Genomic DNA, 26,002 nt, shown 5'->3' with positions numbered 1-26,002 from the left:
CTAGTCTCAAAAGGGTTCTGTCATTTATAACTAAGGACCTCAGCGGACAAAGCCTCTTGTCCTGGGTTGTAAGAAGAGCCTGCAGAGAAGCTGATGGAGCGTGACTAGGAAACTGGAACAACAAACAATATTTTGGGGCACCTTTCGGGTGTCGAGTGCTTAGGAAAGAAGCTCTGAAGAAATACAGTGCCATCATTCAAACTAGGGGTTGGTAAACTGCACCATCGTTTGTAACAGCAGCTGTGAGGAGGAGGATGGAAAGAGAACACCTTGGGTGGCTCTCCTCTGAGACCTTGATTTTCACTCTCTTCTCAATCCAAACAGACCAATGCATATATAATGCTGTTTGCAAAGGGATAGGAAGAGAGATTTTGATTATTGACGCTGGTCAGCATGGACGCACCCCTCAGGGTTTTTTAAAGCACTTTACCACCATTAGTTGTTTTCTATTAAATTAAATCATCTTGGAATACCCATTAGTTTAGAAAGCAAAAGTACATCTGGTTTAAGACTGCTTTTCCCCCACAGCCACTCTCACCCCTGCGTTATCTACAGCTCGCTCACCCTGGGCTCTTAGTTCACCCCTTTGTAGCACGGAGTGATTGCGATTTTCCAAAATCATGTTTTTCAATTGCTCTCTCTTCCTGTGCCTTCTGCTAGCAGTTAGAAGTTCAAATCCTAACTCAGGCCATTAGCAGCTGCGTGACTTGGACCAGTTACTTAACCTCTCTGAGCTTCCTTCTTCTATAAAATATTGATATTATACCCCCAAGCAGGCTTGTAGAGAGGACTGAGTAAGTGTGCAGGGGAGCGGCAGAGCTCAAACTCTGGATTCAGATACATCAGAGTTCAAACCTTAGGTTACATCTTACCAGCTTTGTACCCTTTAGCAAGTTAACCTGGGGGCCTCTCTCTCCTCTCAATAAAATGAGAGATGGATAAGAACTCCCTCAGAAGGTTAAACAATTAAATGAGATAATAGATGGAGAGCTCTTTGCACAGTGCTTGTTAGCCAACTGTTTATAATATTATAAACAGTTAAGTGGGTGGGTGGGTGTCTGGAGTGAATTAAGGAATTATCAAACAAAAGAATAAAATCAACTTTACATTTTCACACCCCCACCACCACCCTCCTTAATACAGTCTCTAGTGACCCAAAATGCTCAGGAAACAAACATTTAAAAGCTGCTGATATTGACAGAGATGAGATACCCAGCTGCCTGAGTTCAAGGACAGGAGAGAAACTGACACGAAGGGGTGAAAGGGAATTTGGGGGATGATGGAAATGTTCTATATTTCGATTGTGGTGATGCTTACATGATTGTATTCTTTTTCCAAGCTCACCAAACAGTAGATTTAAAATGAGTGCATTTTATATATATTACACTTCAATAAAATTGACTTTAATTATTATATTGCATGCACCCTAGAGCAGAGGTGGGCAAGTTTTTTCTGTGAAGGACCAGACAGTTAACATTTTAGGCTTTGCCAGCCACAGGCTCTATTACCAGTACTCAACTCTGCTCTGGTAATGCAAAGCCAGCCCTGGTCAACAACCAACACATAAATGAATGGGCATGGCTGTGTTTCAATAAAATTTTATTTATGGACCAAAGTTTGGTTTCATATAATTTTCACGTCATGAAATAGTCTTCTTTTTTTTGTGTGAGGAAGATTGGCCCTGAGCTAACATCTATGCCAATCGTCCAGTTTTTGTATGTGGGATGCTGCCACAGCATGGCTTGATGAGCGGTATGTAGGTCCGCGCCAGGGATCTGAACCCACACACCCCGGGCTGCCAAAGAGGAGTGCTCAAACGTAACCACTATGCCATGGGGCTGGAACCGAAATCATCTTCTTTTAATTATTTTTCTAACCATTTAAAAATGTAAAATCATTCTTAGATCCAAGCCTTATAAAAACAGGCAGCAGGCTGGATTTGGTTCCTGGACCATTGTTTGCCAAGCCCTGGCCCGGAGTTCAAGAGAGCCTCTGTCAAGCAGCATTCTGAACTCTGCTTTAGGGGCTTCTCAGTGCAAACGCCATGTCTAAGAGGCCCAGAATCCAGGGCCTGTGAGCCCTGCCGGGCCCTTGCCAGAACCCACTCTCTCTGTGGCCAGGCTGCTTCTTGACTTCAATTTCCCCATCTGTCCAGGGAAGACAACAATTGTCTCCCAGAGCAGCGCAAAGCTCATTCAGCTGGTGACTTGGGAGAAAATGCTCCGCCCAAGTGCAGAAATTGATCACAGCTCGGGTTGCACGTCTGGCCTGTCTCACTCATCAGGGGGAAAGGTTTGATTTTTCAGGTTGTCATTCCTAAAATTGCTTGTTTTTCCAGGTGATGTTCTCATTTCTGAATGTGGTCTGACCTTCACATTCCCAAAAGTGGAGGGTTATTTTTTTCAAAGAGCTGGCAGCAAAACAATACTCTCAGAAAGCTTATTCCTTCCCTGCCAAGCTGCCATCCCCAGCACAACCATGCCCCATGAGAGGGAGAGGGGCTTCTCCCGAGAACGTTTTCCTGGGCAGGGCCAGCAGAGCCGCGCCTAGCTCCTCCGACAGCAGAGGGAGCTTTGCAAATCCAAACCAGCACAAACTGAGATTTCGTTTTTTAGTTTCTGACAGTGGTAGGTGCTTAAGGAACCCCTTTGGGGTGGGAAAAACTGCCAAGATATCCACAGAAGCCAAGATAATTCTGGAGTCCTAAAGCCTCATGGTTTTTTAAAAAATTTTTTTTAATATTTCATCTAAAATTTCATCAATCTTTCATGGAAGAAAATGGATTATTCAGGCATCCAGTTTATCATTCTACCTGGTGGAAGCATTCAAATCAATCGTTTGCATTAGGATTTGCAAACATTTTCTGTAAAGGGCCAGAGAGTAAAAGTTCCAGGCATTTCAGGCAATACCGTCTCTGTTGCAACTACCCAACTCGATTGCTGTGGTGTAAAAGCAGCCATAGACAATACATAAATGAATGAGCATGGCTGTGTTCCAAGGAAACTTTGTTTACAAAACTAGGCGGCAGGCCAGATTTGGCCCACAGGCTGCTGTTTGCTAAGCCTTGTCCTGAGCTATAGCATCTCTAAGAGATACTAGGTAAGTTGGGAAGAGGAAATAAAACTTAAATCAACAGGCACTACTTGGAATATCTGCAGATAGTCTTGTAATTATCATTACAGATTGGGGAGTCAAACCCAACCAATCAGCATATTGTGCTAGGAGTGGGGTCAGGATGTACAAGGAGATTATATGAGTCTTGACCACAATGAGTTTTCCATCCGATGGAGGAAGAAAGTCAGGTTGGTGATGGGCAGCGCTGGAGACAGCTAAGAGCCAAAGGGTGCGGTGAGGCAAGGGGCCTCTGCTAACCAGACTGATCACAATGGTATTCACAAAGGGGGCCCTCTGGCTGAACTTGTAAGATGGGTGTGATTCAGGGGGTGAAAACCAGGTGAAGAAACACAATATGAACAAAGGCACGGGTAAACACGTGCCAAGCATGTTCAAAGAATAGTGAGTTGGCAAATTGGAGCAAAGTTGGAAAGGTGTTTATGGCGTATCACAGAGGACTTTCAAACATCAGTTTTAAGAGTGCAAACTCTTTTCGTAGAGTCAGTGGGAGGTACTGAAGGTTTCTGAGCTTCTAGGACAATATTCCTTACAAAGCAGGCAACTCAAAGACTCCTCGTTTACAACGAGGATGTGGCTGGCTGTATCTTAGATGTTATGAATGTGATGTGACTAACGGGTCACATTCGTTAAGCCATTATTATCTGCCCAATAATAATATACTAAATGCTTTACTTTCACATGTCATTTAACACATAAAAAAATCACTGAGGTGGTTATTTTTATCCCCACTTTACAGATTAGAAAACTGAGATGCAGAAGTTAATTTACCCCAAGCCATCCAGCTTGGAAGAGGCAGAGAGAGGGTGAGTTTAAACCTAGGCCTGACTGTCTGTAAGCTTTTAATCACTCTCCTAAATGTCTTCTCAGTGCATTTAAACATATTTCTGTGTTTTAATAAATAAAACTTTTTTTTAACTTCACTTCTAAATTGTCTCTTCCAGTATTTCTCTTACTCAAAAATCCCCAATACTATGATTACTTTTCTCATCTTTTTATCTTCCTACTAATTATTCTTTTCAAGAGTGACAGATTCATAATTAAAAATTTAGAAATTTAAATTCTGTTTAAATTTCATCCAATTTGAGCTCACTAATTTAGCATAAAATTGTGGTTTTCATCAATGCCATATCTATCCATCTATGTAGATAATTATTTTCTCATTGTTTTTGTCTATATCTTGGTGGGCCTTGCTTTAAGGCATACAAACCATATATGACTTTTGCTCAAACAGAATAGTGGAATACAATTTAAAATAAGTAAAAGTGACTATAAATAAAAACCTACAAGGGAATAAAGTGTTAACAACAGTTGCATTCAGGTTATTGTGATTACAGGTGATCTGTTTCCTTTTCCCTCTTTCTCTAAATTACTGAAAATTGGGTTATAATTTTTCATTGTAATTATGTGAAAATGTTCTGAAAAAAAAATCCCAGGATGAAACAACACATTGGGATCTACTCTGATAAGCAACTAATTAAAGAATTTCCCAATGCAAGAAGTGACTATGTTCCATGAAGTTTCCATAATTCTTGGCTATATGTACTTAGAGCTGCTAAGTCTCATTAATTTACTGAGATCTAATATCAGGCAAGCTGGTATGGGTCTATCTTTGGCTTCTCTAAATTCAATCAATTTAAGAGAAACAGGAGTAGGGGTTTAGTGGATTAGTCACAACAGGCCATTAATCTCTGCATTCTCAGTTGTAATCCAGCCTCTATCAATGCGACTGGGGGAAAAAAAAAATCCCACAAAAAACCCAAACGCTCAGAAAAGCTCCAAAGCCGCCTCCCTAGAGACCAACACACTCAGGTCACAGTTAGTTCATCTTTACTTAATATCAATACAACAATTGTCATCTGTCCTATTTCTTGTTGGTTTTTCTTTTATGCCTTTTGCTGAAATTCTCAGAGCAGATATACTTGAAAAGGAACCATGTCGCAATCCCAGGATAGCCGAGCATTTAATTATCATCTTAAAAATCATTCTCTCAAGTGAATAGAAAACATAAATCAAAACTATCTTTTCATGTTGCAAATTTGTTGAACAAACATGGCTAAGGTTACCATGTGTGTAAATTAGTGCTTGGGAAAGCTGGCAAGACTGAATAAGGAACAGAAAACAGAATAACCAAAGTGCAGTCAAAACGAGCAAATGACAGTTTCAGAACATGTAAACATTATATCTTTTTTAAATGGATTGGATCATACTACCTCATTTCTTTATTACTTTGGCCAATAAGCCAGCATTTATTAATGGATCAAGCAGGAAAAAGGATCGGCTCCTTCCTGAATCAGGGTTTTGTTTACGCCACCATGGTCAAGGCTGAATATTTACTGGATTACATGAGACCATGTACCCACGTTAGCGGCCTTGATAAGTCTAAACCCTAGCTGTAAAATGAAAATATGTGGTATTAGATTTTTTTAAAAAAATTATTAAAGAAAAACGTGGGCCAGACCCAGTAAATTGCCTCTGAAGATCATTTTATGAAAAAGATAGGACTGTCTTCTTTCTTATTACCTTTAAAATATTCCCCAAACATCCCAGCTTCCCCTAGTGAATCAGATTCAACCAACCTCAACTGATTATGTGTTATGTGCAGACATTGTGCTAAACACTTCCACATGAATTGGCTCATTTAATCGCCATGTTTTACAGGATATTGCCAATTCCTTCCTAATTTTGCCCAACATGTCTTATGTTCTTTTAGCTGCAGCCATAACAATACAAAACCCACCATTTATCAAGTACATTCTATGTGCCAAGCACTATGCTGCATTTTTTAAATGTCAGTCTCCCTTAACTCCAAAGATAGATGTGATTACCTCTAGTTTATAAATGATACTAACGATTAGAGATGGTCACTAACTCCCCAAGCTCACACGACAAGTAACAGCAGAGTTGAGATGAAATTCTAAGACTCTAGCATACAGACCACCTAGACCCCAAGGTTTTCAGTAAATGCCTTTATGGAGCAGTCAAGGATGACTCCTAGGCTGTCCCACAGTCTTACTACAAGGTCATCATTCTACAAACATAGTTTGAACTATCCTCTCATCATGCCTTATCCTTACATTTGCCCATCTCAAAAGTTACTTGCCACTTTTCTGGTCACTCACAGTCTTAAAAGTTCTTCCTGTAATTCAGTCTTGCTGCCTCAACATTTCAAAAACTGACAAAGTTTGGCATCAACAGCAAACTTGGATAATTTCCTATAAAAGTCTCTTAACACCATAAAATTCCCAAGCTGGTAAGCAACCTAAAAATTACCTAGTCCAATGTTCCTGTTTAAAAGGAGAAAGCTGGGGCCCAGAGCAGTAAATCGACTTCCCTCACACCACAGAGCTGGTAGTGGCAAAGCTAATCCTAACTTTGACATGTTCTAACCTCCATCCCAATCATCTTTTCTGCAAACCACCAACTAGCTCTTCCCTATAACATATAGAATTATGCTCCAGGAATAAGAAGTCTCAAAATTCTGGATCTAAGAAAGGTATCTGCTTGTTCTTCCATGGTTTCCTGTCTCTGATCTAACTTATTAAGCAAAATAACATCTTGAATGCCATGGCTATTTGGTTTTTGCTTAACAGTTTCTGGCGTGGACCATGTTAAAAAGATCTTTAAAGGTTTAATTACTATTCTACAAACTCGTTTATTCCCTCAAGGAATTCAAGTATGTTTTTGGAGCCTCCTAAACAGGTTATACACTACTTATGGATGTAATATGGTAAAACTATAGAGGATTTTATACTATTTTACCCAGTATTCACAATACTGGGGTTATTTTAAAGAAATAACATAAATATCTATAGACATGAAAACAGATGCCAAAAAATGACAAAAACTAGAAACAGCATAGATGTTCAAAAATAGGGAAAAAAGATAAATATAAATAATGCTATTTTAGATGAATAAACTATATGGAACTATTACAAAGAAAATCATGAATATTAAAGTGGCAGACACTAGATAATTGTTCCCCAAATCATTTTCCCTCTGCTCCTGGGCACAAGGCTGGCCTCCAATTCTCAAGATCTTTTGCAATAAGATGTGGCCATGAAACTGACCAGAAGGGATGTACACAGCTTTCCTGCTTGGCCCATAAGAACGTCTCCCATGATCCTCCTCCACAGAATTTTTTTCCATCTGTTGACCTTGATGCCCAGGAGAACACTGGAAGCCATAACTTGAAGAGAGCAGAGGCTCCATCAGCCTTGAGATTCCCAAGTCACTACAAGACGGGATTCCTTCCCTTTTATCACCTCTCCCTCACAAAGTCCCTACACACACACACATTCACGCTCATCGACACCAACGGACAATTAACGTGAGTGGAAGTAGGCTTCTATTGTGTTACGTCACTGAGATTGTGGGGTTTATCTGTCAGAGTTCAAGATTTCCTGAACTGACACGACTAGGAAGCAACATGGGAAAATACTTAAGATATAAGGTAAAATTTTTTTAAAATGTAGTTCCCCCTTATCCGTGGGGGATATGTTCTAAGACCCCCAGTGGATGCTTGAAACCATGGATAGTCCTGAACTCCATACATTATTTTTTCCTAAAACATGCATATCTACGATAAAGTTTAACTTATAAATTAGGCACAGTAAAAGATTAACAATAAGAAAATAGAACAATTACAACAATATACTACAGTAAAAGTTAGCATAAATCTTAGCAACCTCAACATATGATTTTTTTCTTTCCTTATTAAGAACTCTCACCTTTTCACTTAAAGAAAGCACTTTACAGATTGTCTTTGGCAGATCCAAATTACTACTCTTGCAGTTTGGGGCTATTAAGTAAAATAAGGGTTACTTGAATACAAGCACTGTGATACAGGGACAGCGGATCTGATAACCAAGACCACTACTAAGTGAGTATGGGCTGGGAGTGTATATAGCATAATTATGCTGGATAAAGAGATGGTTCACTTCTGGGGCGGGACTGAGCAGGTCGGCGATGGAAGATTTCAACACACTACTCAGAACAGTGGACAATTTAAAACTTATGAAATGTTTACTTCTAGAATTTTCCATTTGATGTCTTCAGACCTTGGTTGACCTTGGGTAACTAAAACCGCTGAAAGTAAAACCGCAGATAAGGGGTGACTACTGTACAAAGCTTTAAGGTTGCAAAAGTTGTCACTGCAAACTTTGGTAAATAAAAATTTAGTCTATGAGGAATCTGTTTTCCTAAATTTTCTTTGATCCTGTTGTTGTACCATACTTAGCATTAAAACTAACTCAATGACTTCCAGCTCATGTTTGTGACACTAAAACACTTGCATAGTTCCCAACTTGCAAGGGGTGGTGGATCAAGGAGGAACATTTCACTGGAACACACGCTAGCCTAACTGGCAAATGCATAATCAAAACTCTCATTCATTCATTAATTTGTTCAACACGTTTTACCAGGCCAGACAACAGAAATTTATCACTTATAGATGCCTCACATTCTAACTATCAGTATAACCTCTGTATAATTACTGAGAGGTCAAGAGCAGAGGCCTTTTTTCTATCTCCTCCCCTTATTTTTTTTCTGTAATTAAATTAACAAGCAAAGAAACAAAAACCAACCATCCAGCTGACCAGTTGAACGGGTCAACTAGGAGATTATAGACAGACTGCCCAGCCAAGCATAGCAAATCCACTTTGTTCTTTCAATTTCTAGGTTCCTGGCTCTCCCACAGCTAAGAACTAGCAGGCAACACTACAATTGTATCACAAAAGGCCAGAGAGGAAAGTAAAGTTTTCTGACACAGGACTGAAAACACCTTAGAAACCAGTCATTTCCTGAACTGCTCTTCATCAAGATTAGAAAGTGGGCAGGCTTTTCCCTAAAGCTCTCAAGTTCAGTGCTAACTAAGGGGCAAGGAGCTTTCTCAAGCACTGGCTTCTCCCAAGCTGGAACCCAATAAGAAAATACCGTATCCTAAGCAATCGCCTTTAACAGGAACAGAGATGACATGGAGAAAGGAACAACACATCCATTGATCCTTAACATCCTGTTCAAGTCTTATAGTGTGGTAGCTGAAATACATTTTAAACAACTCTAAGCCCCCCAGCCAACACTGGTTTGTCAAATGCAGCTATGAGTTGAGTCTGAGAAGGAAACAGAAAGCTATCCAATATGCTGCAGCCTGGGAAAGTTCCTGTTCTCTCTGACTCCGTACACGCAAAGATCCCCATGCGGTAGAAGCAAGAGGGCAGCTACCAGAGCTGTCTTCTTAATCTCCCCCTCCCTCCTAGCTTCAGATCTTCTCTCCCATTCTCCTTGGAAAGCAGGAAAGCCATTCTAAATCACTTGTTATTTATTCACATATTAATTCAGTCATTCGTTAGTGAACATGTACTAAAGGCCAGGTACTGGGTTGGGCACTGGGAGAAAACAACAACAACAGTATTTGTGTATTACCAAAGATACATTCTATAAGAGCAAAGATCATGGCTGCTTTGTTCTACATTTTATCTTCTTCCTGGTCCAGTGCCTCCCTCAAAGAAGGCATTCATCAGCTTTTGAAGAATGAATAAATCAACACATTAAACACTGGGGGTGGGGGTCAGAACCCTCCCATAGGTACATCACTTTATTAGTTCATTTCAAGAATCCTACGAGACATTTATTATTATTCCAACTTCATGGAGGAGGAACGGCCTATGCTCACTCAATAAGTGCTGCCATCAATATCCTTTTCCTTAAGGATGAAAGGGAGCTGTGTGTATCATAGGCAGAGGGGGCAGCAGAAGGAGAATATGTTGACTCACATCCTTCAGCAAATGTGTTTATTCCAACTCTGGCACTGCTGCCAAATGCGTTGTGAAGCCAGCAGGACTTGGCTCTGGAAAACTCACCTGAAAGTCACAGGCTTCATTTCCCACTGCCAGTCCCTTCAGCCGCTGGGCATGAAGTATTGGACAAAGTTAAAGATTAATTCTGCATTTACTGTGACAAAGGTCCCACTTCTCCCAAATCAGGAGGGAAAGGCATTTGTAGGCTGCCTCCTTCACAATCACTGATAATTTCTCTGCTGCCATCCTGATGGCACCTTAATGCAAATGTAATCAAACCCAAACACTGGCTACCCCATTACCAGTGCAATCTTGCTAATAAAGAGCAATTGTGGCTTTGTTATAAAGGCAATCCCAGACCATTTCTTACCATCCACAGCTCCCCACCCCAACCCCTGCAAGATGGAAATCCTTTAAAGTTTTGTTTAAGGTTACATGAGACAAAAATTGCAAAAAGTTATAGGAAAGATTCAACTGTCAAAGAGAATAAGGTGATAATTACCATATTGCAAAATCCAGGGTCAACCAATATGGTCCTGGCTTTCTTTCTAGGGTATAAATTCACGGAGACAAACTAAGTAAGCAGATAAATTCTGTAATCTATATCTGGGTTAGCTCAAAAGCTTCTGGGAAGCCACCTGGAATTAGAGATGACAATGGAAAATAACTAGTGAACTGGGCCAAATGGAGCTTAGCTGGACTACAGCCAAAAGCTTTAACCCTAACTGGTCTGTGCCTAACAAGGAGAATGACGTAAACTAGACCTACCCTCTTGGTCCTTAAAAGGATGCTGTCCCTGCACAGAGAGGCACCAGGATGGTTTTTACTAACTATTAATATACGCAAGGTGTTATTGTACTAGAACCATATCTCCTAAAGGTTCTTCTACCTCAGTCTTATCCATCACACTCCACTCTTTTGCTGTTGTCATGTTGACCTCTTGACAGTCCCCTGAATTTATCATGTCCCTTCTAATCTCTCTGTTTTTGTAAATGCTGGCTCCTATTGTCATCCCTCCCCCATCACACTCTTCCTGGTCAATCAACCAAAATCTTCCAAGGCAACTCTTCAGCATCTTTCAAGACTCAGCCCAAGCATCTTCTAGCTAACACTACTTACTCTCCTTCCTCAATAGCACTCCCCCCTCCACAATGAGTCAATGGCCCTTCTCTGTTCTACTCAAATGCTGTATCTCTTTTCATTACAATACTTATCACGTTCTGCTGTAACTACTAATATTTCACTATCCGTCTCCTACTAGATTATGAATTCCTGGAGGGAGAGGTCAGTGTCTTACTCATTCCTATTGGATCCTCGATAACACATAGTGCACCCTCAACAAATGCTGAAATGATTAAGTGGACAAAGGAAGCCATTTCATTTTATGTCGCTATACTCACTCTATATAGTAACTGGACCACCGAGAGGGTAAAATGGGTACACAATTTAGTAAACCATGAGTATACTCTCCCAAGTGAAAATGCAATCTATTGTAAATAAGAGTCGGGCAGAGCGTAATAAGGTAAAATCGCTGTAAAATGCTTTGCAGTGCTTCAGGCATCTGCTTCATGTCAATAGTGCATCTATTGCTTAGCACGCAATTAATCTTCACAACACAAAAGCATGTATGAATGATCCATGTCTCTTAGCCTTCATCTAATGCTAAAGACATTATCATTATTATTATTATTATTATTATTATTATTATTATTCAAGCACAAAATTGGAGACATTCGCATTTGCTTCACACGGTTCATAAGAGATAGGATAATTGTCTTTTTTTTCCCTAAGTCTGTCACTCAGAATGTCCCGTAATGGACCACTTGATCTATTAGACCAGTATCTTTTTAATGGGTTTTGCAAGCAAGAAAAAAGTTGACAAGATAAGGAGTTGAGTTTCTAAAATATTGCTTATTACAATGAAAATATAAATATATTTTATTAAATTGTACACCAACCTGATTATGTCATTTTCCTTCTCTCTCCTGTAGCTCCTTATAACTAAAAGACGTGAACTAAATTTCTTCTCTTAGCTTGCGAACCCCTTCACATTAGGCCCAAGTTATTTTTCTTGCCCTATTCCAGTCACTGACTCCAGCCCATCTACCCCACATGTCCATTGCATCTTACTTCCGATGCTTTATTTTTTCATCCCTTCTTGTCTATAAACACACTATTCTTGCCTCATGGTATGTCTTTTTTTTTCTCTGTTCTTTTGACATCTCGTGTATTCTTCAGGCTTAGTTCAAATGTTTTCTCCTCTTTAAACTCTTCCCCTTGCTCACTTGAATCCACCAAAAATAGAGTTAATTGCTCTTCCTTTATAGTCCCACAGCACTTTGTACACGTCTCTATCACATAATACATACCATCTTATAACTAAGGACCAGCAGTTGTTCATTTTCGTGATTCCTATGCCGGGCACAGAGCTGGCCAGCAACACTATTTTGTTGGACATGGAAGAAACAGCTGAATAACTAATTGGCATTTACAAGAACAGGTCCAAAGTGTCAACTAGTATTGTTATTGATGACAGTGATGAGGATGATTTTGTGAGAGTAGCTCCAGTTCACTGAGTTACTACTACATGCCAGGCACTACGGCAACATCTTACGTACATTTTCTCCAATCTGCATTTTACGCATTTTATAGACGCTCAGAGAACTTAAAGACCTTCTCCAAGACCACATAGAGAGTGAATGCTGAAGGCAGGATTCACATGTAGACTTATCTTGGCTCCAAGGCCCATGCTTACTCTCATACGATATGTATAATTTGGCCAATGGTTACTGTATTCCACACACCATGCTAGGCATTTGACAAATAGCATTTTGTTCCTTAACAAGCACCCTGTCGGATTAACCCTGGGAAGTAAGTATCATCTCCATTTTACAGGTTAGAAAGCTGAAGTCTCCCCAAAACTCAACTGTCTACAATCCTAAATGGGCTACAAACTATGCAAAGCATAGCAGCACTTGGAGACAGGCAACAAAAACTTAAAATCCAAAGAAATGTCAGAACTTCAAACAAATTTTAACCAAGTTCAGTCCACTGAATCCACGCAAAGAACCATAATAAGAAAAATAAAAATCACCGAGGAATTAAATATATTAGGACACTCTATATTCTCTCCATTCATTGCTCCCTAAGTGGAGTCACCCAAGCTTTCCAGCATCCCCCAAAGGGAACCTTTTATTCCAGTTGACAGAGGCCTTACTACATATCTCACTCCTTCCTATTCCTCTCCATTTGACGATGTGGTCCCCCTCCATCTCTTCTATCCCAACCTCCAACATTTATCTATTATCTTCCTTTTCCTTCATGTCTAGACATCTCTCTTCTATAGCACTTATGTCCTCTGGCAAACAATTAGGCATTATTCTTATTGTTTCATTTTGTGCCTTACCTTCTTGTGCATTGGCTTTTATAACTATTCCTCAACAACTAAGCATCATATTATTTCATATCACTCTACATTATGTGTATGTATCTCAATGTTGATTTTATAACTATATCTTAAGCATGGATCATTCCATAATATAGTAAAGGCACAGATACTGTACGTTTGCATAACATGAAGAACATTCAGGATCATTCTGTGATGTTTCTCTCAATAATTCTTTGAAATAGGCAAAGAAGATGTAATTTCCATGTTACAGATGAGGACACTGAGACTCTAAGAGGCTAAGAGAATTGCCCAAAGTCAGATAGGTAATTAAAGAAGAGCTGGATTGCAGGGTGGGTCCTCTACCTTCCACATTCTCTGCAATGGCTTGCTACCATACACATTTATGGTGCTTGGATCTTTTCCTGACCTAAACCCCAGGCCCAAATATGTAATGCTTAACTAAGGTGAAAAATTAAGGGATGTTAAGTATTGACTGCCTAGGATGGCAATCGAACCCCCTCTCCCAACTCAAGAAAATGTTTCTCCACATTGATGTTTCTCTTTCCCCCAGGGATTTTCTCTTAGTCAGGAAGACTCTCGTCTCACTGCCAGGAGATTCTCATCTATGAAGATGGAATCTGTCAGTGTCGTGGCTACGTGACATCAACATGGGAAACTGGATTTAAAGGAAGCATATGAGCCAATAAGATCATCAGATAAGAATTCTTTGTTGGGGTGGGACTCTTTTTATTTAATGGAATGTTCTATTTCAAGCCAAACTGACAGCATATATAGTTGGCCATTTGGGAAGCACTTTAAAGTTGGGTCTATCCCGAGTTAGAATTTACAAGCAGAAAGAGAAAAATTCTGTTGCTACCCTGGGTAATAAGCACTGTATTCCCAGATGATTTATTAAACTTTCCAAAGCTCCCCTCAGTATTGGGCTCACAGGGATAAAGTGAGTTACACTCATGACTATGCACCAAAGCCTAATGCTGCCAGTCTCATCTACCGGAGAAAGAAAATTAAGAGACATTTCAAAGCTGTTAAGCTAAGGCCTCCTTGAAAGCAGGATTCATGGCCAATGTTATAAAATGCACTTGCTGAGGATTTTCTCTTTGCTTTTAAACAAGTTGACGGGGAGGAAGGTAAAGGCTCTATTCTATCATGGCCTTACAAACTTAAAAAATGCCAGATTTGTAGGAAAAAAAAATAATTGTATTATTGCAAGCTTACTACGCCTCAGATACTGTGCTATGTGAAAATCACTGAACATATTATCTCATTTAATCCATGTAAAAAACATGTGGGCCACGTTCTATTGTCCCCTTTCTGCATGTAAAGAAGCTGAAGTTAAAACACTCCAATTTTCAGATTAGGAAAAGAATGCATGAAGTATTCCTTGCTTGTAGGGACTGCTGATCATAAGGCCTTGGTGGCAAACTTGGGTAATGGTCTTATCTGTTTGAGTGACAGTCATGCACAACTCAAACGCTACCTTAATTCCAGCTCTAGACTGCAATCTCCCCAAACTTCCACTTCCAAACTCTCTACGACTTACATCCATTTAACACCATTTATTCTTCCAATTGGAGAAAGCAAAACAAAAAATGATGTATTCATCATTTAAAGAAAGAATTATTTCATCATTAAAGAGAAACATTTAAAGAAATCTTGAACCAAAACATAAATGACATACTGAATTCTGACTCGGTTAGATGTCCAGGCTGACCCCTGGGGGCTTTGGTTGCCTTACATATAAAATTACCCTACAAATTCTGAGAATACAGGAGGTCAAATATGTGCGATATCACGCAATATATGTGGAAGCACCGCATAATTCTAATTGTAATTGCTGTGAATATTATGAATAAACTGACAAAGAAGTAAAGTTATGTATAATGAAGTAGGATGCATTCTGTAAATTAAATCAGACAGCTGTCTTTGGACCAGGCAATTCTCTCCTGGTGCTGCTAAGCATTCATTCTAGCTGATCTGAGCTGCTTTTGTAAGAAGGGAATGGTGCTCTTGCTAGCACAGGGAAAAATCATCCTAGTTCTCTCTCTCTCTCCCTCTCTCTTCCTCTCATCTCTTCACAGATCTTGGTTGCCTTATATTTTCAGTAAAACGAGATCTGAGTCTAACGTGGAGCCCAGATCATGGCACTCCCTCTTCAGCCTAGCCGTGTTGTCCTTAAGTAGCCAAAATTGATTCCATCTCTCAAATGGAAGAAGGCACACATGCTACTCCCCCAGCAGCTAGCTAAGCCTGGCCGAGCAGACCCCCAGTGCCACTTGCCAGCAGCTTCATCACAACCAAACCATTAGTGCAGAGCCATTGACCATACCAATCCCAGGTCTCTGTATTGTAAGTAATATATCTACACAGGCCCAGGGAGAAAACTCCTTGGATATGCTTTTAATTTGGGGGGTAGGGTGGGGTGAGGGTAGACGCCTTTGGTTAACAAAACCCTAAGCTACAAAGCACCAGAGCATTCGTGAAACCAGATGCTACCAACTGAAATTCAGTCGATAACCTCCCATGAGCCAGATCTACTACCAAAATTTTCCTTCTGCAAAATGTTTACACTGCAGCCTTTTGCTGGCCTTTTCTAGTCTGGTATTCCCCAGTAATGAAGCCAGCTCTACCAATACATCAATCTCACGCCTGGTAACTCAGTGAGAACTGGTACCCATTTCCCGGGTAGGGCGAGTCATCCCAAGATACCAGAGAGGTGCTTTGTTTTTTTAAATTTCTTTTTTAAATTCAAGATTTAGTAGGTTCTATGATCACAGGGTTATGTTCCTTTTGGTAAAGCTCAGTCGAGAGGAAATTAAAACTGCAAATCATGGAAACATAAGGGAAAGACCTACTAAACTCTTCCTGCGACACAATTATTCAACCTGAGCACATCACATTCCTATACCTCTTAAGGCTGCCAGATGGGAAAAAAGTCCTCCTAAGTGTGGGAAATGTGAGTCATAATTATATTACTAATCAGAATTGTCACATCCATGGACATCAGTGAATGAGTGGTTCTGCTTATGAAGGGAGGAGGCTACCCTGGCCTTGGAGAAAGAATGACCTGTTAAGTTTCTGAATGTGTAAATATAGTACCTAATATTGCCTCTCTGCCTAAACATCTTCATAAAGTGCAAATTAATGCAGGTCCTAACTAGGCATTTGGAAGGCTAACCTAGTTGTCTGTGGTTAGCTACCAGCTAGCAATTTTGCTCCCACTTTTATCCTCTCATTACATAGCAATGACGATGATTTAGTAAACACAAGTGAAAGACCACGTACTCTACAGCATCCCTCCCGGGTTGGAAATAATCCCCTCCTAATGCTTCTATTTAGATAATTTAGTTGCTGATCCACCTAATCAGGTATGGCTGTGACAGGTATCCCACCAGTGTCTCTTTTGGAGGCTAAGGACAGCCCCATCTAAGGACAGTTCCCCTCTTTGAGGGCCTGACCAAATGCAGGGTAGGGGCTGAGGACAAGGTTTGCAATCTGATCCAGAACCTCAATGAATGTTAACCCTTTGCACATCTTAAAGGGACTCAGCTGGCTTGTCTGATCTGAAAATTATTTGTGATGCTAGAGAGAGGGAGGGAAAGGCTACTTTATAACTAGTGAAATATTGTGGAATGGAGAAAGAGAGTTTGGAATAGACACGTAGAAGAAAAAGATGTAAAATGTGGCCTTGTGAGATGCCACCCAGTGCATCCCTGGATATATAACTGATAGAAACCTTCATAAATCACCTGGGAATCTTTTCTCTTAGATGCAGGAGGAGGTAAAAGAGGTCCCCCCTAGAGCAGCTGGGGTGACCCAGGGCACTTTTTATGGTCTACCAGGTACGCAATGTATCTCTAAAGTGTTACAGAGACACGTGTCTTAGTTGGGTGGCTGAGCCCCAAACAATAATTTCAAAGAAAAGATTCCCTATTCCTGCCCAAGGAAGTGAACACTGAGACTGAACAGTGGCATTTGGCACTGGGTCCAGGGTAAGGGCAGACAAGAATCAGATCTGGCTCAGAGGGTGGGGATTGGCTGGGCTGCAGGAAGATGCAGGAAACATGTCCCTCCACCCCAATGCTGCTGAAATGTGTCTGCTCACAGGGGGCAAGGTTCTGCCCTCCTCTTCTGGTGACTTCATGGGAAGTTGGCTGAGTTCTCAATTCTGCAGAGGGAATGCAGGCAGAGGGGAGCACTGCAAACGGGCCTTACCCTGGATGCTTAAATGACAGGTGTGACGGGAAGTGGGGCAGACACCGTCCATGAGAGGAGGCACTGAACTGAAGGGGGGAATACTGCTGATCCTGGGGCTTTTTCTCACGGCTCCCGTCCACACCCCCAATTCCCTGCACCAACAAAGACACTGCTTCAAAATCAGAATCCCTCCCAACACAAAGACACACGAACACAGGCAGGCACAAGCCATACCTCATTCACCTCAACACCCGGCTTCCCATTAGTTCCTAAAACCACAGACTGGCACAAGTAGCCTGAAATCCGGGAAGCTGAGCCAGCACATCTTTGCCACAGGGAATTAGGAAAGACCATGATCTAAAGCAGTATTTATGCTATTGTGTTGTTTCAGGTGGGTTTCGCTTCTATTTGGGGTCAAGGGGGGTGTGCTGGCATGTTTCAGACCATGGCAACCAGGTCCTGATGGGTTTGGGGAAGGCATGGAGGACCTCTACATCTCTCTGGTTCCTCCTGGTACTCTCCAGTCCCGCATCCTCCCGCAGTCTCTGGAAAGTGCCTAGAAACCAGGGCAGGGCTCTGCATCCATTTTGCCAGCCTGGAACCACCGAGTTTGGGAACTTTGGAAGCCAAGGGATGGGGGTGGAGGTTGCCAAGGCTCGGATTTCGGCGCCAGAGTTCTCAGCCAGGAAAGCAGTTGAAAATCAACACCCATCTGCCTCTTCTTTCTCATCTCCCACCCCTACTACCTTTCAGGACTCCATACAGATATTATCCCCACTACATACACGCACACGCACGCACACACACACACACACACACACACGCGCGCGCGCACACCCTTGAACTTCAAAGGTTTTTAATTCTGAAGGCAGCAAACCTGCAGAGCTGAAAAGGTCTCTGCCAACACCCCCCCCCCCATCCTCGAGGCTACTTGAGTGTCTACACACAATAAACCCTACACATTCCCAGCACCACAACAGAACCCAAACCCGCCCCTGACTCCAGCGCGTCCCATACCTGATATGCAGACGATGAAATTGGCTTGAAGAAGAAAAAGCACCTCCCAGACTATTTCCATCCTCTGATTCTCATTCCAAGTGCATCACTCGACGGGAAAACAGGGGGGGCAGGGGGGAGCCCGACACGGTACACACACATACACACACGCACACACTTCCGAGCGAGCGCACACTCGCACTCCCACCCGACAGCTGGCCAGGGGCAGTCACCCCCAAGATCAATATCGCAGTTTGAATTGTTCCGGCAAATCTCCCCTTGGGCTCGACGGATGTGCGCCCCAGATGTGCTGACACATATCCGATGCCTCGCTGCCCCGGAGGTCTCCCCGCTCGCCGGTCTCTGCTCCTCGCACGAGAGGCGGAAACAGCACTAGCAGCGGCGGCGGCAGCCACCTGAAGCCACCAGCGCTGGGCTCTTCCTGCAAAAACGAGACCCCGATCCGCTGGGCGCCCCAAGAAGACATAGACGATAGCCCCCCGCCGGGCCGCGCCGCGCAGTTCCGGGCCCCCGGCAGCTCGCAGCTCGCTGGCTATGCCCAGGCAGTCCGCGACAAGTTGCCCTCGAAGTCCGCCCCCCTCACCGGGGCATGGTCAGAGGGTGGCTGCTCCGCTCCGGGGCCGTTCTCCTCCAGCTTCCGGGGGGCGGGGGGAGGAGCAGACACAGCAGACAGAGACAGAGAAAGAGAGGCAGGGATTATTGCCCGAAATCGCCGGCCGCCAGCAGCCTCCGCCGACCCTCCCTGCTCCCCAAGTCCGCGCGCAGCCCGCCTCCTCCGAGCCCGGCTCAGGCGGAGCGTCCAGGGCGCCGAGCGGGAACGGTGCGGGGTCGAAGACCCGGGCGCATCGGGGGCCCGCGGGCTCCCCACGACGCGCGCGCGCTTTCGGCTCCTCTGCTATTTTCCTGGGCTCCCCAGAACCCCCAGTTGCCTCGCTTCCATCGCCTGCAACTAGCGCCGCCGCCGCCGCCGCCGCGATTTTCCGCAATGCAACTGCAGGGGTCGTTATTTCCTCGCCTACGGATCCCGATGCTTCCCGATTCGGAGGGGAGGAGGAGGGCAGGTGGGGGCGGAAGGAGGAGGAGGAGGAGGAGGAGGAGGAGGGGAGGCTCGGCCAGGTGAGCGTCCTCGCCGCCGCCGGGAGCCCCAACGTCAGCCCCGCCGCCCCGCGCCCGGGGGCGGAGGCAGGAGGCCAGGGTGGGGAGGTGAGGCCGAACGCGGCCATAAGGAGCAGGAGAGGGCTGGGCGTCGGAGCTTTGGGCCACCGCGGCGGCCGCCTCGGCCCCAGCCCCGGGCTCCGACTCCTCACTCCGCCCTGCCCCGGCTGCCTATGTCACCCTCCAGGATTTGGGGAGTTTCTCTTCTCCTTAAAAAGAACTTCGCGCCAGCCGCTTCGGCGCGGGAGACCTGGGCGGGACTCATCCAGGGAGTGCGATGCTGCGCTCTCCCTCTGCTGCGGAATATTTGGGCTTTTTTTTTTTTTTTTTTGCATAATTCATTCCCTGCCCTCTCCCTCTCGTCCATCTCCTACCCCCCTCCTCCTTCCCCCTTTCCGCTCCAGTGCCAGAACACGACTTACCCCAGAGTCCTCCTCTCTGCAGGTTTCTAGACCGGGTGCAACTCTTGCCTGCAAGTCCCTCACCTCCCTCCTCCTGAAAGGGGAAAAAACCGTCTTCCCAAGTCCAAGTGCGAGCAGTGGCCGCTGCCCCCTGCGCCTCTGCCCAGCTCCGGGAGGATCCAAGACTATCGGAAACCCCGGTTTTAGGGGAACGGCTTTCCCTTCTTTTCCTTCTTTTATTTTCTTTTTCTTTGGGAAAGCTCAAGTGCTTTGGAGGCTTTTGCTGGGCTCCAGAATACTCTCTGCCGGCGACACTCAGCAGCTTCCACTGAAGATTTCCCTACCAAGTCCGCGCGCGCGCGCGCGCACACACGCCCAGCGCGCGGCTTTCCAAGGCCCCAGGGGAAGGTGGGGGCGGCGTGAGCACCACCCACCGCCTAGACCGAGGCCGGAGCCCGCGGGTCCGCAGCAGGTCTCGTGGCGGGGCGGGCTGAGGCCGGGGAGGGACTTCTACCCGGTCAGCCGCTTGGAATGTAGATGCGGGGGACATGCGAGGAAACCCTGCTCTCGGGACTGTTCGCCTGAGAGGAGAGCTGGGAGCGAGAGAAGACAGGAAAAATCGCAGCCGATTTCTATGCGTCGATCGCTGCAGGAGCGTTTTGAGAAAGCCCCAGACCTACCTCTTTGGGAGCGCTGAAGAAGAGTTGGGCAGGATAGGGGAATCCCTGGAAAGATCTCGGATTTCTCGGCGCGCCTGTCCGGATTGCAAACTGTGACGTTGGGAGATTTTGCACAAGCGCGGATGGACACACACAACAAACACAAACACACATAACCCGCAGGGGGCTTTTTTTTTTTTTTTGCACTTTTTATTTTTTATGTTTAGAAGCCCTTTCACTGTGAGTCTCGGTCTGATAGCCGCCTAAAAGGTGGATAAGTGGAGAGGAGAAGGAAAGAGAGTACCGTTCATCCGCACAATTTAGTGAGTCTCCCAGCCTGTGTAGCATCCGAAGTTGCGGGGTTGGAGCCAAAGGAGTGACACTGCAGCCTTCCCCGGATTCTTGAACCGACTCCAACTGCCCAGGAGGCAGGCGGGTCTTTTTGCAGACAGGCGGGGTGGGGGTGGGGAGGAGGTGGGAGGGAGCAGAGCTGAAGAGCGTGAGCTTCCTGCTCTGGGCAGACTTTGGAAGCCTCCGCTGCAGTCCTGCCGCCTCACGGGATTCGAAAAAAGAACCACCCGCAGACTTGCCTGCTCTTCCAGAAGGAGGTGTGGCCGAGGGATCTGTTCTCTGAGACTTGGGCCAAGGACTCCAGGTGGTCAACACATTCAAAATCTAGGCCCAGATGAAGAAAGATCAGGATTCTTATAGAAAGAGCTTCGAGGCTCAGCAGGAAAGATAGTGAGACCTCAGAACAGTAAAAGAATGTGAGACAGTGAGAATTAGCCCGTTTGGGAAACATATGGGAGGGGGAGGAGGGGTTTGTTTCCGTGCCTTGAAAGTCGACCGCAAGAAAGCGATTTTTGAAGGAAGAGGAAAGAAAACTGGTTGCCAAAGACTAACAGATTCCACCGTGGCGAGCGTTTGGAACCATGAATGGTGACCTACCTTCTGCACTCGGCAGTGGAATCTGCTGCCAGCAGGAGAGCTGTCCGTGGAAGCAGAAGCGGGGTGCCTGGATTTCTATAGCTAGCAGGACTCAATTATTCATGAATTATGCAAATATTAAGTGAGTGCCTTATATGTGTCAAGCAGTCTGGCGAGATACAGGAGTTTTGTAATTGAAAATCCCTAATCCTTGCTTTCAAAAAGCTTACAAACCATATTTCCCTCTGCATTTTGCCTTAGGAGCCAATCCAGTGAAGTAATACTAAATTTTCCCCTTTTCAGCCTGTACACTGGCCTTCAGCCTTCTCACAGAATAATCTATTCTCTGTCACCAACTACTTTCAATTAAAAAACAAAAACAAAAGAACCCCATGAACTCATATGACATATTTAAGTGAAAATAATAGCATTCATGTGTTGTTTGATTGTTTGCTGTATGCCAGGCATTGCCAAATCGCTTACATGGATTATCTGATTTAATCATAATATCCATATGAGAGAAATGTCATTATAACTTCCATTTTACAGATGATAAAACAGAGGTCCAGAGTAGTTATTGGCCCAAAGTCTCACAGCTAGTAAGTGGTGGTGTAGAGGTCACAGCCAGGCATTCCAAACTCAGAGGCCACGCTGTACCATGTCCTGCCCCCTCTGTACAATGAGAAGTATCATCTTGAGGAGGTCACTTTGTAATTAGGGAGAGCAGGAGTCCACATGTGACGCAGCTAGATGTCAATCAAAGGCAGGATGAAATGTAACGGTAGGTTATGCAGTTTGGAACTTAGCTGCTGTTAGGAGAGAAAGAAAAGATCAGTGGGAATTAGGAGTCATCAAAGGCGTTTGTAGTGAAAGAAGCTGAGTGTCTGCTGAGTATCAAGTCTGTTCTTGGCACTTGGAATACAGCACTGAACACAACAGTCCCTCAGCATTTAGTTTCCGTGTTAGCATTTTCTAGAAGAAAAAAACACAATATTTTCTTGAGTCATTTCTAGGCTTAACTTGTGTGTTTTCTAAGAAAATCTCCATCTTAATCCAGAAATAATTCAGTAAAAGCACGTATTAAGTAGGAACCTTCTGTTTTCATTCTTTATTGAAGTGTTTATTTTTTTAACCCGCAAAAGAAATAAAAGAAATTTTAAAAACTCTGTGAAGCTAGAAAATATTTATTCTTCACAATTTTTCTCGTATTTTAAAGAGCTTGTACCCAGGTGTTAATAATTATAAAGAGTCTCTCTCCACCATGCCTGCCTTCATCTTTTGTATCTTTCCTGCTCTACATTTCTCCAGGACAATTCAGTGCAAGCACATAACACATATAATAGAAAGTCTCGGCTGAGCCCAAGCGTGACAGCCAACTCCAGTTGTCCCATAGAAAGCAGGGGATTATAGTTCCACTCCCCAGAAGAGGACAATATTGAAATCTTTGGGGTTCCTTCTCCACTTTCTCTTTCTCTCCACCCCATAAAAAAAGCGGTGACTCATCTGGTAACATTTTGAGAGCTTGACATCCATTAGGGCACATTCCCAAGTGCCTGGATGCCTGTATTACAAGACACAGCAGAGCTCTCTCTCTTCCCAACTCCTCTACTCTCTTGTTAGCCTGTATTCAGGCACGATGGGCTCACTATTTCAGTGTGTGTTTCTCTTCTCCATGCCTTATCTAGCTGGAGTAGAATAGTGGTTGCCTGAGGAAGAAGGCCGGGAAGTGGAAGGGGACAGGAAGGCGGGGTTACAAAGGACCACAAGGAAACTTTTTAGAGCAATGGATATATTTATTATCTTAATTGTGTTGATGGTTTATGGGTGTATACGTGTGTCATAAGTTATCAAAGTGTGCCCTTTAAACATATACAGATTATTTTATGTCAATTATATCTCACGATTATCCATCCAAATGGATAATGAGCTTTTGCAAATATAAGACAGAGACTATAATCATAAGCAATCGTAAATAGATACTATATTTAATAAACTGTGGCTGGACTAGGTTTAGAGAAGCTCAATCTTAGTGTACTGTTGTTTTATGTGAAATGTCACTTACTACTAAATTACTCAGATTCCAAGAAATATGAAAAATTAAACGAGTTCTTAATTTGGAAGCTGTCGTGTAAAGAAGTGGCTCTGATGTTGTAGCTGTATCTTTAGCTGTTTTACAGGTATTGGAGTGTTATGTTATAATATACTATCCTGTTCGGAACGTAGGATAAATCCCCTAATATTAAGTGGGGCGATTTCCCTTGAAGGTAGTGGAAATTATCCAGTCAGTCATTCCTGGAGAGAGGCACATCTTGGGACAGAAATGAAGACTTGGTGATGGGAAAGCTGGATTCTGCCACTGAGATGTGGGCTGTGAGATGGGGAAGAAGTTTTATAGTAAGACAGGAACATAGCCCAAGGGGAACCAATAAGATTGGCATAGAATTCTGTTAACTGGAAGTAATCATATCTAGTAACCAATTAAAAGTTAATCTCTGAAAGTTTTTCCTTCTGCTGTCTCTTGAGATGACTATTGATACACATTATAACATACTGAGGGAAAATTTCTGTGCCAACACTTGTGCTATCATGTTAAAGGGAATGGCAGCAGTTCCCAAAACAATGTGGCAATGGTAGCAGAAGCAGAGGCAAACTCTGGGTGGTCCCCCAAACTGCAGAGTGTGATGCACAGTGACACAAAGGGCAGACCACTGGCAGAACAGAGAGCTATGTGGAAGAAAGAGGTGGGTGATGGTGAAGACCCTGGTGATGCCATGGATTGTGAGCACAGATGAGTCATCCCCGCAGGAGCTTCTCAAGAACTAGTCGTAGGGGAGGAATCTCGAAAGAGGCACCAGCTTCTGCTGTCTAGCATGCAGGTTGAGGCCATCAAGGAGCATGTTAGTTTCCTGTTGCTACTGTGATAAGTTATTATCAATTTAGTGGCTTAAAACGGCATAAGCTTTTTCCCTTTCATTTCTGGAGGTCAGAAGTTTGAAATGAGTCTTACAGAACTAATATCAATGTGTCTGTAAGGCTGTGTTCTCTTTGGAGGCTCAAGGGGAGAATTGGCTCCTTGCCTTTCCAGCTTCTAGAGGTTGTCTACGAGCCTTTGCTCATGGCGCTCTTTCAGCAATGGCTTTACTCCACCCTCTGCTTCCACCATCCCATCTCCTTCTTTTACTCTCTAATCCCTTTTTTCCTTATAAGGATCCTGGTGACTAAAGGAGATAGTGGACATTTTATTTCTATAAAATGCTATACCTTATTTGCTATTTAAGTTTGTGCAGGATCATGGTGACTAGGAACTGGGACAAACTAACTTTATGGCATTTTGGTCAATGATTTGGGTATCATTTTGGAAGTTAATTAAACCCATGCTACACCTTTCTTCTTTTCATCACAGTTAATGTCTCTCTCAAATATGCAGCCTCCTGAACTCAAGGTCTTACGAATGGAAGACTTCTTTGCAATGAATACGTAGCAGGCTAAATGATTGCTGAAAAATTGAATAGGTTTATTTGTTGGTTTATTCAAATAACTCAAGTCTTCCTTGCATTTTTGTCATGGATTTGATGGTAGATGTTTCAAAGTGCATTTCAAGCGCACATTAGTACAGTTTCAGACCTGATTTGGTCCCAACCCCCTTAATTTTCAGGTAAGAAGATGCAGGTTTAAGCTGAGGTTAAATGATGTGTCGAAGTTCAAATATAGGCAAAAGCTGAGGCAGAGTCAGAATTTGATGCCAGCCTTCCTAATTATTTACTTTTAAACCTTTCTTGGTTTGAAAACTGTTCCCCATACACAGAGGGCAAGAAGAGACTGAAGAAAGAAGCAAATCACTCCAGATTGGTAGGTAGCAGGTTTAAGAAGCGAGGTAACTTACTTATGTGCCTTGGCAAGATGAATTGATCTCCGTACCTACTTGCCAGAATCTTGAAACTTTGCATAGAGGCCTTAGTGGGGTTAAGCCATGTATACCATCAAGAAGGTCTCAACAGCCCCTTGCTCCCTGAGGACTGCATCCTTGAATCAGCTCCCACTGTGGGAATGGTAGGCAGAACATACATTCCAAAGACACAAGAGGGGGTGAGGGGCCTCTAATTACCCTGGTCCAGCTCAAGGGGTCTTGATGACCTCCTCCAATAACCTTCCATCCCCATCCTTCTTTCTGTTGTTACCCAGCAACACACGCAGCAGCTGAAACATGGAAAATAAATATATCATCCAAATCCATACAACTTAGTTGAAGATGCTTTTCCCAGATATTCTGCTTCCTGTCCAATACACTTTCAACTCTGCCCCACCATTTGT

At 43.5% G+C, this 26,002-nt stretch overlaps 1 protein-coding gene across 1 annotated transcript in view; it reads right to left on the bottom strand.

Annotated features, from left to right (window-relative positions):
* Positions 1–19,713, bottom strand: part of CA10 (carbonic anhydrase 10) — a 476,139-nt gene extending 456,426 nt beyond the window's left edge. Inside the window, exon 1 of the mRNA XM_014833914.3 lies at positions 18,550–19,713. Within this exon, the coding sequence (XP_014689400.1) occupies positions 18,550–18,610 (61 nt within the window). The 5' untranslated portion in view covers positions 18,611–19,713. The remainder of the gene's footprint in view (positions 1–18,549) is intronic.
* Positions 19,714–26,002: the final 6,289 nt, after the last annotated feature.

The sequence above is a fragment of the Equus asinus genome, chromosome 13 (assembly GCF_041296235.1).
Source record: "Equus asinus isolate D_3611 breed Donkey chromosome 13, EquAss-T2T_v2, whole genome shotgun sequence".
NCBI lineage: Eukaryota > Metazoa > Chordata > Mammalia > Perissodactyla > Equidae > Equus > Equus asinus.
The sequence above is the reverse complement of the archived record's forward strand: the minus strand, read 5'-3'. Positions and strand labels throughout refer to the sequence as shown.